The sequence below is a fragment of the Phalacrocorax carbo genome, chromosome 2, assembly GCF_963921805.1.
Source record: "Phalacrocorax carbo chromosome 2, bPhaCar2.1, whole genome shotgun sequence".
Lineage (NCBI taxonomy): Eukaryota > Metazoa > Chordata > Aves > Suliformes > Phalacrocoracidae > Phalacrocorax > Phalacrocorax carbo.
This window is the reverse complement of record NC_087514.1, coordinates 65,359,473-65,377,108: the sequence shown is the minus strand read 5'-3', so window position 1 is coordinate 65,377,108 and position 17,636 is coordinate 65,359,473. Positions and strand designations below refer to the sequence as shown.

General features: G+C 42.3%; 1 protein-coding gene across 5 annotated transcripts in view; it reads left to right on the top strand.

Annotated features, from left to right (window-relative positions):
* ZNF516 (zinc finger protein 516) overlaps positions 1-17,636 on the top strand; it is a 108,118-nt gene that overhangs the window by 45,953 nt on the left and 44,529 nt on the right. For all 5 annotated transcript variants that reach the window (XR_010371524.1, XM_064443119.1, XM_064443120.1 and 2 more), the window contains one exon: positions 1,725-3,751. Coding sequence is in view for 4 of the 5 variants with exons in the window: in XM_064443119.1 (XP_064299189.1) it covers positions 1,846-3,751 (1,906 nt within the window). In the remaining variant the exon portion in view is untranslated. The remainder of the gene's footprint in view (positions 1-1,724; positions 3,752-17,636) is intronic.

Genomic DNA, 17,636 nt, shown 5'->3' with positions numbered 1-17,636 from the left:
TTTTTTTTTGGTCATAATACATTAGTCATAATATAAAAATGTTTCATTCAAGAAATGAAATTGCATTTGTAACACATCCCTTAGATATTACTGTCAGCTCTCTGAGGAAAAGGAAGCTTGGGTAGATGCTGTTGATAATTCTTAACATGCTGAATGGATACTAGATATGCAGAAAGTCAAACCCAGAAACGAATGGTCTTGGAGCAAGTAAGAGGGCTAGATTAACTTAAATATAATGACTTTATAGTGTGTAACCGAGAGGAGCATTGCATCAGTTTTCCCTTGGTGTTTGTTAGGCTCATGCTGGTGATGTGGTTAGACGATTTATTTATCTACATACGGAAGAGACTCGGAGGAGGATATAATTAGAAACCTTAAAATTCTCAACTGCACATCTGTAGCTCTTCATGAAGTCATAGATGTCAAGTGTTGGATGTGTGAATATCCATCTATATGGTGCATATATATATTGTGTGTGTGTATATATACACACATACACATGCACATATATGGTATATAGATACAATATGTGTCTTGTTATTGCTCTCCTTATTTTTAGCTATGTTTTAAGAAGTTGACGTTTTCTTAACGTAGTAATAGATTGGTTCTCTATTAGAGATCTTAGCCATGTTGTGTACTTAATGAGGATAGGAAGGGGGAAGAATTTTATTTTACTGTGTGGTAATTGTTTCTTTTCCAATCTATGGAGATCTTAACCTTTGGTTTTTGCTCTGTATAAGGTGGAGAATTGCTGGGGTGTTGCATCTTACATTGCTGAAGCAGATATTGACACTTGCATGTAATCATCACTAGACACAAAAGCTTTTAAACTTTTATTAATCTGTTTTGTTTATCAAAGCTGTTTCTTGCTTTGTTTGTTTGTTTATGGTTAAGATTCTGTTTCATTGAGGTGGGTGGTGCTGTGGTTTCCTGTATGTCTTGTTGAGATAAACCATTCACTTTTAAGATCATTTGATACCTACACACGTTATCAGTTTGCTTTGTTAGATTGAGACTATATACTACAGTTCAGGTTGTTGGGTTTGTTGTGTTTTGTTTTGTTTTGTTTTTTTCCTTCATTGTCCACTAGGAAATAACTTTTAGTTTTCCTGGATGCTTTGCCAGGCTCTGGATTCTTATTTTCTCTCTAATCAAAGTACTGAGCATCCTCAGTCTCTGCGCCTGCTCTGTGCATGCCACATCAAGCACAGCAGAGCTGTCTGAGACACAAAGTAATGCAGTTGCCAGCAGGAATATGATACTTGCTCAAGTCTCTAGGAAAGCCTTTTATCTTTGGCAAGTAAGTATTTTACATGAAATTACACATGATGGTAAAGCCACAGATTTAAAGTGTAATAACCCCCTCAAGAAATGTTTTCCTCATTTAAGGTGTATTTTTAGCCACTTCTGCCTGGTTTTAAAAGAAAAAATATTTTTGAAAGTTTTCACTTTTTTGAAGACACTGTGATGTCAGTGTATGGAAATGAATGTTTGCTCTCTCTTGGATTTTACTTGTTTATTAATGATGCCTGCTATTGAAGTCTAGAACATCAGCAAAAGGAGAGGCTGCTGCTTTTCCATGCAATGAATTGTAGTATAGTATGGTTCTGAATGTGGGGTGAGTGATGGAAGCTGTTGAATTAAAAATATGAATATGTTTACATATATTTAAGAATCTCCTTACACAATTGCTGTACATTTGTGTGATTTTGTTCTTGTTTCAGGTGATCTATGCCATCTGCTCCCAGTGCACACGGAAATAAACTGGCACTTCGGACTCTCGAGCAGCTGAAAGGAGAAATGTTATCCCGAGAATGAAGCAATAAAATATCTCTGCAGAACCGTATGATTGAAAACACGGTCCAGCCCTCCTCTGCTGCCAGACATGCTTTTGTCCTCCTGCTCCGCTCACCCGATGTTGCAGTAATACAGATGGATCGTAGTAGAGGGGCAGAAATGGAGTTACGGAGATCGTCCAGCCCAGGCAAGCTAAGCAAGAATGACATGGATGCTGACAAGACCATGTGCCACAGCTGCTGCATCTGCGGTAAAAGTTTCCCTTTTCAGAGCTCCTTGTCGCAGCACATGAGGAAGCACACGGGCGAGAAGCCCTACAAATGCCCTTACTGTGATCACAGAGCTTCCCAAAAGGGCAACCTGAAGATCCACATCCGTAGTCACAGAACAGGCACTTTAAGTCAGGGGCATGAGGCGGAGATGGGAGAGGCGCAGCTGGGGGAGATGGGAGTTTCGGAGGGCCTCGGCGGGTGCACCAGCCCCACTAAAAGTACGTCCGCCTGCAACAAGATCTTGAATGGGACCGCTCAGGTAGATAGCAGCAAGATCTTGTTGAGAAGCAGCAAGAAGGAGGTTGTGGAGGTGGCGCCAGCTGAGGAGGATGGCAAGCTGACCTCTTACCAATGCACCTTCTGCAAAAACAAATTTGAAAGGAAGAAGGACCTGGAGCAGCACCTGCACCAGGTCCACAAACCGTTCAAGTGCAGGCTGTGTAGCTACATGACCCTGAGGGAGGAGACACTGTTAAACCACATAGAGAAGGATCATATAACAGCTCAGGTCCCAAATGGGGAGGCCTACGCCGAGAACTGCAAGAGCGAGCTGAGTGCCGGCGAGTTTCCATGTGAAGTCTGTGGCCAGGCTTTTAGTCAAACCTGGTTCCTGAAAGCTCACATGAAAAAGCACAGGGGGTCGTTTGATCATGGGTGCCACATTTGTGGCAGGAGATTCAAAGAGCCCTGGTTTCTCAAAAACCACATGAAGTCGCATGGTCCCAAGACCGGGAGCAAAAACAAACCAAAAAATGATTTGGAGCTTATAGCCACTATCAATGACGTGATACAGGAGGAGACAATTGTGACGGGCCTGTCTCTGTACGAAGTTTGCACCAAGTGTGGAAATCTGTTTACAAATATGGAAAGCCTGAAGGCGCATAATACTGTTCACTACCGGGCGCAGCGGGGCAGCGCTGGGGATAAAGCTGAGGGCTTAATTGATGGGAGCCTAAGCTCCTCGGTAACGAAGCAGTTTTTCTTGCAGTGTCTGAATCTAAGGCCATCTGTAGGGCTGGATAGAGTTACAAGAGGACAGCCTGGGAAAAGAGTAGCCGAGCTGGATCCGGTCAGTAGCTACCAAGCTTGGCAGCTGGCCACCAAAGGAAAAGTAGTAGAGCCCTCGGAGTATGTGAAGTATGTGGGATGGGATGAGGCCCTGGCAGATGCAGACGTGACTTATGACAAGGATAAGAGAGAGTATATCCTTGTCAACCAGGAGAAGCGCAAGCGAGACCAGGACTCGCCCAGCTCTTCCAGCAACCCCAAGAAGAAGAGCTGTACTGGCGGGCGCCCGGAGAAAACCAGTGGCGCCCCGCCGGGGGAGAGCTGCCCGCTCGCCCAGGGGGACCTGGACTACCGCCCCGCCTCGCGGCAGAGCCGGCGGGTCGCCCAGAATAAGTCCACTGAGTGCTTTGAGTGCGGGAAGGTCTTCCGCACCTACCACCAAATGGTGCTGCACTCCCGGGTGCACCGCAAGGAGCGGAGGAACTGCAGTGAGGGCGGGACGGCTGCCCAGACCGACCGCTATGGCTCCAGCAGCGAGGAAGGGGACTCGGGGTCCGTCAGCGGGCCCAGCACCCCCGGCTCTGCATCTGCTCCGGAGGACTCTGCCACCTCCGGCCTGGGGGAGGAGGGGGCCGAGGAGAGCTCAGAGGAGGGAGCAGCCAACCCCTCGCTAGGTAAGATCAGATTGCTCCCAACCTTGCCTCGCTCGCTGTCGCTGGTCCTGCATCTCCCGGTGCAGGACACAGTGATGAGCAGAGGGAGAGATGTGTGAAAGCACGTGAGAGGTTTAAAGGCAGTGTGGATGCAGTCCTGTGCCCACTGAGCACTGCTGGTTGTCTTGGCATGGCAACTCATCCTTTCTGGTGCAACTAAAAAAGGCAAGATCAGAGGATGTCTTCATAAGGTGCAGGTGAACGCGTACTTTGGTGAAGGACACCTGGGAAGTATCTTAGTTGCCTATAGCAGTGCTGTTGGGTAGGGTAGTGTCTTTCCTGGTCATCTCGGGGGCTGTGTTTTCCTGATTTATGGGCGTCCTGTACACTGTTCTGCCAATAGCGTTCAGGTGTAGCAGGGCACAGCCTGTGTGGTGCAGCCCTGAAGCGCGTAAACTTTGTTAATCGCCAGTGTGAGAGGCGTCTCTCTCCTCTTCTCTGCTTCGCTTCCCAAATTGTGTTTATAACTCCAAAGGCTATAATTAATCTCCCTGGATTAAAGCGGTCCTTTGAGCCCAACACTACTAAATGGAACAAATTATTCTCCAAATAGCAGCAAAGTAAATATTTAAAAGAACACTATTAAGCACTTTTGTATTTTTTTAATTTTATTTTTGTTGTTCACATTCTTTGTTTATAATACCCTCTTAGAAATCTGACATTAATCATTCTTTCCTTACTAGCCTTGCGCTGTTTTTTTGTTTGGTTTTTTTTTTGTTTGTTTGGTGAACAATAAGGTTTTCCTCTCATTTTCATTCCTTTTGTTGTGAAGAACATAGTTATCTGTAGAGTTAAACTCACTTTCAAGACCACCACAGATGAAGCAATCTTCACCATTGTGGAAGAGGGTGGGTTTATTCAATTAGCTGTGTTCTTTCAGGATTTTGTATAAAGTTTCGCTTTCTCCACTGGGTACAGACCTTGCAGCAGCAAAGCACCATTTTCCAGAATAGTGTATTAGAGTTACATGTTTTTCATAAAGTTTTGAAGCAATGTTGGATATATTTTTTGTCATTAAGCTTCTTTAATGAAAGTACCATGGTTTTACGACAACTAAAGTTGGGGCCAACACTGCTTGGCAGTATGACTTTCAAAATGCAAAGCGTAGAGGGAAGAGAGCTCCAAAGGATTGAAATGGTAAAAAATTAAACCCATCTGTTTGTCCTTAAAACTTATAAGAATGGTCCTAAACTTGATTTTGCTACAACTTGGATCAAGTCCCTGATGGACACATTGGATGCACACTAGAACAGAAATGTAAATTAAACCAAGAACTCTTTTTTAAAACGTTTTTTTTTTCCCTTTCCATAAACTATAATTCCAAAAAGCCCTAGTGACAAGCTGACTTAAATATTTTCACTATGATTATTTGCCCATTTAAAAGATTAAAAATTCTACTTTTCCATCAGCTGCTGGATTTTGGACACTTAAAGCTCTTATGAAGCATACATACTTTGTGTGAAAATCTGTCAGCTGCCACCTAAAACACCTCTGAACAGCTGACACAAGATGCAGTGATAAACTGCAGCTTAGTCTGGAGTTAAATGGGGCTGCCATGTTTTCCTGGTGTAATGTACAGTGCCCGTATGGAAATTGCTGTGATGGAAAAACATCTCTCTGGAGATAGGCTGAAAATATCAAAACACTTTTTCACGTGATATTCAGATAGCAAAGCTGTTCTTACGCACTCTCCATATTAAGCACTTCACTTTTAACAAGAGGAGCCATCTCATCTCTTTGCCTGTCCTGCTTCTTGTCTCAACTCAAGCTCTGAGCCCTTGTTGCAGGAGCAAAAAATGAGAGTTAAAGTCACACAACAGTTTCTCTCACAGGAATTAAGGTGACTGGCTTAACCAGTGCCACTAGCCATTTCTTTGGGTGCCAAACTGGCTTTTATCTGCTTTAACTGTAAAGAAGCAGTAAACTGATGGGCCTAAATAAAGGTGCATCTTGGAAAAAGGTTGTGTGTGCATTGATGGGCTGGGAGGGTGGCTGCTGCATTTTATATTTGCTAATGTCACAGCTGAAGAGCTAATCAATTAGTTAATTTGGTAATAAGAAATGTTTTAATCTTATGACCAAAAGAAATGTTGCCCTTGCTTCAGATCACTGTGTCAATGAAGAGAACATTTTACAAGTGACAAAGATTTTTTTTGATTCCAAAGAAAGTTGTGTTTTGGTTTTGTGTGGTGTTTTTATTTTTTTTAAGGAGTTCTCATAGGTCAGTGTTCAAGACTTTAAGTTTCTCAATTTTCTCTTTTTTGGTATGCAGATTTACTGATGCTGTTCTTATATTGTTTTCTAAGGGACTGGGGTCCTTCTGTCCAGCAGGCTGTAGGATTAGTTTTACTCTTCCGTAGATTTGCTGCTTTAACTCGAGGCTTTCTTTCCTTCCCCTATGACCAGAAATTTAAGGTGTACAGAATACAGGCCAAATTCTGCCCTCATATATGCTCCTGCTAAAGTCAGGTGTTCTGGTACAGCCTTGAAGCATGTTTTTTCCTAGAAGTGCTGCAGTTTGCTATCCTCTGCTGTGGCTTTTTGTAATTTTTCTTGCTGGGGAAGCTTTTCTGTCGAGATCCACACTACAGCCCCACAGACAGCATCCCCCCCCCCCAGTGAAGGCAGGCAAGCAGCACTCTCGGTTCCTGTTCCTGACATGTCTTCTATGGTATTATTTTTACTCAGGCTGTGGTCAGGAAAATCTTGTGCTACTCATAAGGTTATATAATATCTGGGTTGGTCGTCCCCCCCCCACTTTAGTGTCTTTATACCCCCCACCCCCCCCCGACACATTACTGTGTTGTCCTAGGTCAGAAAAGGGCCTTGAGACTGCCAAGTATTGAATGTTGTCGCCTTGACTTAGATGAAAGTACTTCTTTGTGTTTTTATTTCTTAATAATCTGAGTAGTCCTGTTGACACACAGTGGCTTGCAGCAGGGAAGCTGGCAATGCACCTCTGTGGTCATTTGTGGCCAACAGATGTTGGGGCTGAGTGTGACTGGGGCTGGGAAGTACTGATAGGGCTTACTGGGAGAAGAGCCAGAATTGTACCTTGCATGTGAAATGGGGTTGGGAGCCTCCAGGGTAGGCACTTCTTTGCTCTTAACATATCGGTAATTTGTCTCTGCTGTGTATGTAGAGTAACATAATGACTTCTTGGGCACAGGGGTAGTATTTGCAAACTCAGCTTATTGGCTGCCAGTGGGGAAGCTAGCTGGCTCTGGTTGGAAGGAGGGTAGGAGTTAGTTTTCCAGGGTCACATAAGGGATCTACCGCATGATACCTGTCATACAAAGATATATGCATGATGTGTGTGCACTTCATGTAACAGCCATGTTGGAAAAGGTGGCTCAGAGCCCATTCACTCTAAGAGCAGCCTTTAAATATTTTTGAGGTCTTCCTGCTCCAGATGAGTCTTCATTTTTATTTGGCATTCAAGCCACTAGCTAACTGTACCATAATTTCCACTGAGTTGTATCCAAAGCTGTTTGAATCACCTGTGAATTGTTGCTCTGCACTTCCCCAACTTGAGGCTTTTTTTTGTGTGTGATTTTCATGTTTAACTAAAAGAAAAAACCACAGAGCTATGACTGAGAGAGTAGAGGGGGATTATGCACGTGTTGATAAAAGTGGAAGGGAAAACACTCTGTATTTTTAAATCTTCTCAACTAAAATGTAGTTTTAGGTATGCCAAAGAAATAATTCAGCCTTTGTGCATTTGGTAGTTAGTATTTTTAAGGCTCAATGTGTGTCCCCTCATTGTCATGGTGTATTTATCAGTGAGAGTGTTACAGTTTGTTACTTTAGGCACTATGAACTATTTCAGTCCTGAAATGAAGAAGGAAGTATAATTTTTGAGGCTGTGACTACTGCCAGCAGGTGGGAAGATGAAGAAAAGAAGTGAAAACGATTTAAATACCCCTTGGCGCTCAGCAAACATGTAATAAGAGCACAGGCCTGTGATGCTCCTGTCAGCAAGGGAGTCCCATAAAGGTACTTCTTTTTGCATGTAAGCACCAGACTGGGCAGGAAGTAAATGTTAAAAGTAAGCTAGGGAGGGGGGAAAAAAAAATAAAAAGGAGTGTTATATAGGAATAAAGGAGAGGAATGCTGCGTCTAGCCTGACCTTGTCAGTGGCAGGAGAGGGTGTTGCACCGCAGACGGAATGCTGCTTCTGGTGAAAACCATCTCCTCCATTTTGTTTCCTTTCTCTCCTGCCTCTTATCTCCTTTTTCTTTTTCTTTTCCTTCTGTCAGACTCCTCCAGTTTTTTGAAATGTTTTAAGGAGAGACTGATTCACTTGTACTCAACACATGCTGTTCTTATTACGCTGGCTAATGCAGGAAGGGGCTGATTGTGAGTGAGAACTGTTGTGCTGGGCCCTGTACGAACACAGCTTTAGGCCCAAGATGCTCGTGGTCTCACTAGATGAGGGGAACACCAGTTGCTAGACTGTACAGAATATTAAAAAACAAACAAAAAAACAATGAATACAAAAGAGTGGGGGTGTGGCTGCATTTGGTTTGTGTTAGAAATTACCGGTGGTATGGTGGGACTTGCTCAGGAGAAGATGAGCTCCATGAAGTGGCAAGACAAGAGATGGGTGTAGGATGCAGGGAGGAGAGGAAGGCAGAGAGGAGCAGGACCTTGGTGAAAGGAGCTGTGCTATGCGACAAAGTTTCAAAGAGGAGGGCAGGCTGAAAAGGTGTAGGGTGGCGTTGGGGTTCAGACCCTCCAAGGTAGTGCCAGGGTGCTGGGTGTCTGGCACTGAAGCCGTGAGGGCTCGTGACGCCCTGCACTTGGAGGTGGGTAACTCCAAGACGGTTTCCATGAGCAAACCAGAAGGTCTGGAGCAGTCACACAAATCGGAGATGGCAGCAAGAGCTTGCCTTGTCCACACCTGCCAGTGGACTCACTGGCTTGTTGTTACTGATCTGCTAAAAAGTCTGACGTCTCAGCTCCTTCCTTGGTTTTAGCTTCTTTTTCTTAAGAGGAGCAGTGCCTGGTTTTGGAGCTCTTTGTTCGTGTTTGTTACATTTTAAAAACTCTTAGAAATCCATGGCGAGACACTCATTTAGTATCTTTATTAGTAAATTGAAGGAGAAGAGACAGCTGCCTGTGAATTTGCTTACAGGTTGTACAGACTGCGGGATGTAACACATGCCATTTATCCAAGGCATGTTTTAAGAAAATCCTATATGTAAATTGGAATGCTTGAATAGAAATGTAATGACATTAGTAAGTTTTGTGAAAGAAGTAGTGTAGGAGAGATTTATGAAGCAAAAATTTGGTCTTTGTTTTGCTCAGATATAAATTGTAACAAATCCAAGAGCTGGAACTTTAATGAGAAGTACCTAATTTCATCAAGCTTTTGATTTAAAATAAATCAAAAGTGAAAATTGTCCCGAGTTGCTTTAATTTTCCAGTAAAATGGTGAGGTTGTAATTTGTGGGAGGAGAGAAACAGGAAGAATAAAACAGCTAAGCAAGTGAAAATAGAAAACCAAAAATTTATAGTAACTCAAAGAAGAGAGAAAGATAGTCCTAGTAAATGTTTTCTGTCGCCAAAGTGAGTGCATGAAACACAGCTGCCAGTACCAGGACTTCATTGTTCTGCTTATATGAAAAAAAAGTTCTTCTGTGTGCAAGGGAAATCCTCTCCACTATTTCAAAATCAAGCATTTTTACTATATATATTAGTCAAATAATCACATTTTAGATACTTATCATGCCAGACTCACTTACTATAAATTCCACAGTATAATGCCACTGAAGGCAGTGCTGTTGGGACATTTTGTACCAAGTGAAGATCTTGTTCTGTACGTACAGTCTTAAGTATGTTGAAGTTATTTAGCATATTTGTTTTACAGAATAAGCATACAACAAATTTGAGAATGTCTCAGTGCTGGACAATTGGTAACTACTGCCCCAAGCTTCCAAGTAGTGAGGTAGTATCAAGGAAGAACGGTCTGTCGGTGGCTTCTGTTAGATTCCTACCCTGAAGATAAAAATGTTACACTGTGATGACACACTTTAGCCGTTAATTTTGGCATTGTCAAGGGTTGGTTGTTGGAATATAAAACCCCCTCAACTTTTCAACCCCAACTAATTGTTTTGGTTGTTAATACCAGTGGGATTAATGCCAGGACTTTGAAATACTGAAAGTTGATAATTTGAATAATAGGGGAAGTTGGGCAGAGGCAAGGACCCTGTGCTTACAGAAGTAAGATCCATTAAGTGTTGTTTGGGACTTTGCAAAGTTCGAACTGTTCCTTAAAGCAAATTCGGTGGATCAGGACTAGATCAGTTACCTAGTTTGAACATGCATTGTAATACCAGTCAGAAATTTCTCTTTTAAATCTACCTTGCTGTAACGCACATGGTCCAATCTGGATGTGTGTAGCAAAGCCACATGCGGTGTGGTATTCTCTCATGACCTGAAGTTTCTCTAGAAAGCACAGCAGGTTGGAGCATCATTTTTGACCATTACAGCCCCCTGTGTGTATCTCATGCCACAGAGGCACTTTGTTGCCTCTTCCCTCTCCTTTGGGTTCTCGTACGCCCTTCAGGACTGCAGAGGATATATCCTATGTGTGACTATATTCTTGTGGTGCTGCCATCAGCAATAGCTTTTTGCTTTATCTTTAGCTGTGGGTTGATATGAATGGGAATAAGAACTGAGGGAACAGAACAAAACAGAAATTATGCTGATCATCCCAAGGAAATGGATAACAAGAAAAATTCTGGCAGCCAGAATCACTGAAGTGTGTATCCAGGGGAGAGGAAGAGAGAAGAGCCTTAGGACATCTAGAGGTGTGGTTAAAACCTCCCTCAGTTACATGTACCTCATACATGTGAAGTTGTTTGCCCGTTTTTTATTTTAGGCGGATGGTAGGAGCCGTGCTTTAAGAAGCTCATGCAAGAAGTGTTTGACTGGAACAGGGAAGCGGTGCTTTGGGATAATGCAATCTGTACCCTTTAATGCTATATATTACCCTGACATCATACCAACTAAGGAACATTTAACGATTGCCCTGTAGGCATCTTGGGTAATTTCCACTGTGTTCCTGATTACCATGCTCTGCCTTACTAGGTCCTGTTTTACTCGGTCTCATGTAATGTGGGTGGCCAGCAAGAGTGTTAAACAGTAATTCGAGTTCCTCTTGCGACGGGGTAGGGTGATGAGGAACAGATAACACACAGTCAGGTCAAGTCAGAACTAAGGCTTGCTGGCTGAGCCTGAGATACTTCAGTATCTCAATGACGTCTCAAGACAGAGATTGCCTTTGTTGTTGCTCAGAGAGAACTTCTGCAGCATTTGGAAGTTATTCATCCAACTGTTGCACTGCTTTTATTCCTTACAGACATTTCAGTGGGGGTCTTATTTAGGTATGGGAGAATTTTGTGCAGGGTATTTTGATACAGCATGTCAAAGATACCCCTGCTGTCTTCAGCTTTAATTGTTCAGCATTCCTTTTTTGCCGGTTACCATATAAAATAACAAGAGATACAATTAAGACAGAAGTATTGTTTAGACAGTTTATCGTAGCTGTAGGTCTGTGATATGAGTGACCAAAGTGTAGCTCAGCTTGGAAGAAAATTTATACCAAGATGCTAAGGGAGAGATAGGTTTACCCAGCCTTTGTTTTATCTGTTAGAAAGCAGGGAGGTGAGTGTGGCTTCTTAAAGGTAAGAGATGGCAGGATAAACTTTGCTCTGAAGATTATGTAAGATGCCAAAGCAAGATCAGTTCTTCATACCTCTTCCGCAGCTTTTGGAAATGTCACAAGATTCAAAAATACCCCTTTGTGTTTAAGTCGGTTGCATAGGGGTTCCAGTTCTCATAGCAGGCTTTTAGCTCTTCTTCAGCAAATATTTTAACTATGTGCATATAGGGACGTGCATTTGGGAATCCAGCTGCACAGTAACTCAGCTTTCTCAGAACCCTCGTGTCTTGACACCTATCCTGGCCTTGCTGCTTTGTAAAAGCCAGTTTAGCAATTCTGGTATTTCTTAGTACTAGATGTTTCTATTACAACAAGGTATAGCATGTGAAATACTGCTTTGTGACATTTATAGTCATAAGATCACATTGTGTAGTGCTTTTATTTTCTAGCAGTTTCTGATTAGTGATCGAGGGCTCCATTCCCCCACAGCTAGTAAAACAACATTCAGGCAATGAAAATTGCCATGGTAGTGTTTTTAATCTGATTTCCAAATATTTCGGTAGCGCTGTGGCTGTGTTTAGTGGGATTCTACTGATCTGTAAATGACTGCTAACGAGGGACTTGTGTCAATGTCTTTGATGTTAAATCTTTTTGCTGCTCTTAACATTATGGTTCACAGTTTGCCCTTCATCCATCTTAAACTGAGAGTCAGGTTTTCTTTGTGACCACATTAGGTTTGGCAGTAGATGCTCTCAGTGGATGTGGTGGGCTAAATTCTGTGGGAGATGAAACCTGGTGGAGTCCCAGGGCTGTACAGAGTATAAAAGTAATGCATGGTTTGTCCTGGTGTTGGTAGATAATTTCTTTTCTGCAGGTGCCTTTTACAAATACAAATTTTACTAGGTCACTTGACTTCACTTTATTACTTTTTAACCCAGTAGTCTCATTCAAGCACTGGATTGCTTTAACTTGAATGGACCTGACTATGGTACCAGTCATACTGGTAAAAGTCAAGAGCAACTTAGCTGCAGTCAAGGGAACACTTTACGTTGAGAGCATCAATAGCTTTTATTCTCAGTTTTCTGTTGATTACCTACAAGATTTATCATCAGCAAATCTGGGCAGATAAAAAGCACGTAGTGAATTTTATGGAAACTGTGGAAAAAACCTTTTGAGTTTTTAATTACAATTTTCAATGTTCTAGTCCTTGACGGAGATTTTTGGATCCTTGTTGCACTTGGTGTGTGACTGCTGCTGTGCCATATCTTGTGACTGATATCTAGACATTATTTTCAATGCCTGGAATGGATTTGCAAACATGTAGGGAACTTACTTCCATGGTGAATTTGTTTTCCTTGTTTATAGAAAGCATGGGTTTGAACTGGCAAATTGCTGAATGCTTTGGCCCTGATCCAGCAAAACTCATAACTGCTGGCTTGATTTTAAGCATATGAGCAGTCAAGTTGGAATCATTGTTAACTTCTTTATTGAACCACTTGGCACCTAATGGCTTGAGGTTAGGGAAGAATAGAGAAATCTTTTTTTTCTGTAATCAATGCCAGTGTAAATTACATATCTGGAAATGTACTGTAGCATACAAACTTTACACAGGATAAGGCATAGGGGAGGAGCAAGTCTTAGAATTGTCTTTTGTGGATACTGTTAATGGATTCAGTTACGGTTTAGTGATGCTAAGGGCAAAATTCCAGCACTTCATCCTTTTAAAGTGCAGAATCTCTATTGAGAAAGTGTCCATGTGAAAGACAAAAGCACTTTCTCGTTTGATGCTTACTGTAACTTGGATATGGGTGATATCCAAGGAGGAGATACTCCTCCTTGTACCAAACTCATGGGGGAAGGTTTGCTGTCCTACTTCTTAGAACTTTGTTTTCCAGGTTGGTAATCTTAAACCTCAGACATTACTTCATTATCTCTGTTCTTCAAATAACAGAAAAATAAATGGCCATTAAAATTATTATTTTGTCATTTCACAGCTGTAACTTTAGTCTTGTTTGGGAGCCATAAGTTAGGGGTAGTTACTCCAAGTCAGATCTCTCCCCCCCCCCCCCCCCCCAAAGGATGCAAAATCACTGATTTTTATTTATTTATTTTCAAGACTAAATTTGGGTTTAGTTTGTAATATAAGACACTCCCAAACCTTGTGTTTCTTTGAGATAACAAATTTATCAGGCAGTTGAAGGCATCAGCTACACCTAACAGCACTTCAGAGGTGTGTTGTTATCTCAGGATAGCATATGTCTTGTGATGTCTTACTGCTTAAATAGCATTTGAAGCAAGCTGCTGTCAGCAAAAACTAAATGTTTGGAGGGAGGAGGGGAAAGCACAACCACAAGGGAAATATATGGGTTCTTTTGGAAATGTGAACCTTGAGTCTAAATGGCTTCCTCCCCTGCCCCCCTCCATGATTTCGGGTCTGTTTTAACCATAGAGGTTGCATGCCAGTGTCATGATGGTGAAGGACTGAGTCCAGTGAATTGGGATGATAACGGGATGTAAAAGGCGTAATCTCTTTCCATCCCCACTGTACCCCAAGTAGCGGAGCAGATGCTGCATTTGGTCTTTGCCTTTTGTATATTTTGCTAGGTGTGCAGTGCCACTGAACCAAAGGTGTGTTCAGTTTTCTGTGATTCGGACTTTATTCAGTAGGTAGTAAAGCCTTTTTTACTAGATAATGAAGCAGATAGATCCTTCTCTTCCCTTAAAAGAGAATTCAGGAAGTACAGCTTATGCTGCACATGGAACACATTAATCCTAAACCCCCTTATAATACTTCACAGAAGTTTCTTGTCCTTATACATGCCTGTATCCACATGCACAGCGATTTCCCAGAAACATATTAAGCTTAAGTACCGTTGAAGCCTGGAGGAGCCTTTAAAAAAATAGTCAAACACAGAATGGTAAGTAAAGTTGTAACAGGAAAAAATTAATCTTTGCTTGGATTGTTCTGGGACAACAAAATGGGTGCATGTAAGTGAGGATCACTTATTTGCCACTGTAGTGCTAAATAAGTTTGACAAGGAAGCCTCAGTGCTGTTATTTGCGTGGAAATATGGAGTGTTGATTTTTCATTAGTTTATACACACAGACATGACCTATTAGTTATAATTTGATCATAACAACTTTATTTTGCAAGTGAAGCTGTTGAGGTTTTGTATCTCTGGTGTTATCAGCCTGCAAGTGCCTAATATTAAGGCTCGTAATGGAAATGAGGTGTTATTAATGTGTAATGAAATTTTTATGTGCTGGTAAAATTTTCTGCTAGACTGACCTTTCTTGGTCAGTTATATTAGAGCAAGAATCTTTTTTTTATTTAAATCTCTTAGGATATATTCAGGAAGTTGAAACACTGAGTTCACTCAACCAAGGCATCGTGGAAAGTACTCTTCATACAGTATTTACTCAAATTCCAGTTTTGCAACTTTCTTTGAGGCCTTCAGAAGCCAAAAGGAAAGAAACACGATACCTAGGGAGGTAAAGAGTGGAACAGGCCAAAAATGTAATGTAATTAAAAACTCCATAAGCTGAGAAGATTTTGAGAAAGGCAAGGCAAAAATTCAGAAAGTATGTGAGTATATGTGACAAATACAGACTAATGTATATGAATGGGAAAGGGCTGATGTGTTACTATTTGAGATGCATCCCAGTGATGTAAATGGCTTTTCCTGGAAGTGCATTGATACTTCCAAGCAACTCTGATGCTGACAGCCCTCCGGGGATCCCTGTCATAGCAGGGAACAGAGGGCATGCAAAAGCGCAAGCCAGAAACGTGGTCTTCTGCAATAACTGCCCTTTGATCCAGCTTGTTGTGATGACCACGCAGTTGTGAGCCGAAGGAAGTGGTAAAAGAGTTTGCCTTGAAGGGGTTGGTCTGGATTCAGGCTCTTGTCAGCTGCAAACTGTAGGCGCTGTGTGTAGGAATGGTAGCAAATGGGAGCCTGAGGAGCAGCCTTGGAAAAAAAGCTGAATCAGTGGCATCAGGAAGGAAGCTGGAGGTAAGCGTGTCATGTTTGCATAAGCGGTGTCATGACGTTAGCTCGCTACCAGGAGAAGGGCCACGAGGACGGCTGAGGCCTGGAGCAGCACGTGCCAGGGAGGTTGGCACGCTGCGGGGAATCAGCCTGCGCAGGCACAGTTGGCGCTTGAAACACGGGTGTTGTTTAAAGGGAGGAAGGAAATGAGCGACCGCGGAGTGCGTGTGGGGAGAAAGTGGAGCACCAAGGAGGGAGGCGCTGTAGCTGAGCGCTCATTTTAGGGCACGAGAGTGCATCGGGGCAGGAGGCCACGCCGTGCCCCTGCCGCAGCCCTGCGCGAGCAGTCCCAGCGCTCGAAGCTGTGCGCGGCGGTGGGAGAGCAGGTGAAAGAAAAATGGGTAGAAATTTCTTTCAGGTCCTGAGAGCAGCTGAAACTGAAAAGGGAAGAAGTGATAAGAGTGAAGCGTACAAATGAGGGATTCCGGTTTGATATGTTGTGTGTCTCAGTGTTTCACCTGGTAAATCACAAGGATGATTATGTTCCTCTGTACCTTTTCATCTGAGCGCTTGAGTGTCAGGAGATAATCATTACGTTTGGAGAAATACTTTGAAAGAAGACATTTGCAATTCTTAAACATCTGTTTCACTTTCCTGGTGTGCAGGTAAATGGAATAAATATATTTTTATCGAAAGTGGCATTGAGTGGGAAGATTCAGAGTGATAAAGTGCTGGACTTTGAAAACATGACTGTTAAAACTGGTGTGGCTAGACTTCTTGGCTTAAACGTAACATGTCATTTCAAAGACACTAAAGCCAGACCCATAACTTGCCCCAGATGTTTTGATTCAGTGGAGCAGTCACACATGGTGTTTTGAACAAAGTTGCCTATACCCTAATAGTGGATATTTTATGAATAATACTGTAATTCCAGACACCTTGCTTTGCCTATATTTTCACACAAATAAATTGGCACCAATGGCAAGCACTGTAATTGTCAAACTAGCTTCAAAATCTTAACGTGTTGTTTTCTTGTTACAGATCCTTGAAAGTATTTGCTATGTTTCTTTCCTTTAATGAAATTAACAGCTTGTTTAGAGCTAAGGTTGCACATTAGATCTAAATCAGTTTTGCTTATATGGAATATTTTATTTTCTCCCTTTCTTTCATTTCAGGGGCATTTATATAGTAACAGAACTTGCATTAACTCCTGCTGTTTATTCTTTCCCTTAAGCTATAGCCCTTTGTTGCAGCATCGCAGTGTTGACCCTGGAACCAATTACTGTGCATAACAACCAGAAGATGATGAGGCTTATTCTGTAGCTGTTGTTTTCCAGTTGTCTCAGTGTACGTAAGTCTCTCATAGTACATGAAGCAGTAGGATAAATCCATCTGAGAACCTCGTAACAATACCTGGCCAAAAACAACAGCAGAAGCAGTACAGGAGAAAATAGGCTCCGTTGCCGATCTCATTTTACAGTCCCAAGAGCGCAGCTGGGAAGGCTACAGCATTCTTCCTGCATTTGGAGAGTTGGGATGTTCTCTATTAGTTTTGATGTCTGTCTCTTCCTTGGAAGTGAGTGCATGTGCAAATGTCATACAGATGTTGTATGAAAGCTTAATTACGCCTCTCTTTAAGCTTTGGTGCTGTTCTGTTTTGACCCCCACCCCCCACCCCAAAAGGCTTTTTCTGAGAAGAGAAGGGAAACCATTTTCCCATTCTTCCCTTACTTAGGGGTTAATTATATTCTGCGCTGTGACTGTACCTCAGCAAAAGCTGAATGGAAAAACAAGACTCTTTTGACAAAAAGGCGGAAGTTTTAAGGCTAGCTTAGATTTTCTCTTGTTTTTTAGGAATTAGAAATCCTTACCAATTTTAGGCAAAAGAAGAAATCTTGCCCTGAGGTTATGTTTCATCCACGTGCTTTGCTTCTGAGAGAGCTTAAATCTCTCTGCTATTTCCTCACATTTGGTTGCTGGTCGTTGACAGCCAGCTTGGTTAAATTGTCACAGGTACAACTGTAAGCAGCTAGCAGGAACTGAAGAAACATGGGTAATCCCACTTAGGAAATCCCCTAGTAGCTTGGTGCTTACTTGAAGCATAAGACCAGAAATACAGTTAGCGGCAGTTAGAAAAAAAGGAAGAAAAAAAAAACTTAGCTCATGAATCAAAATTAAAGGGATAGTC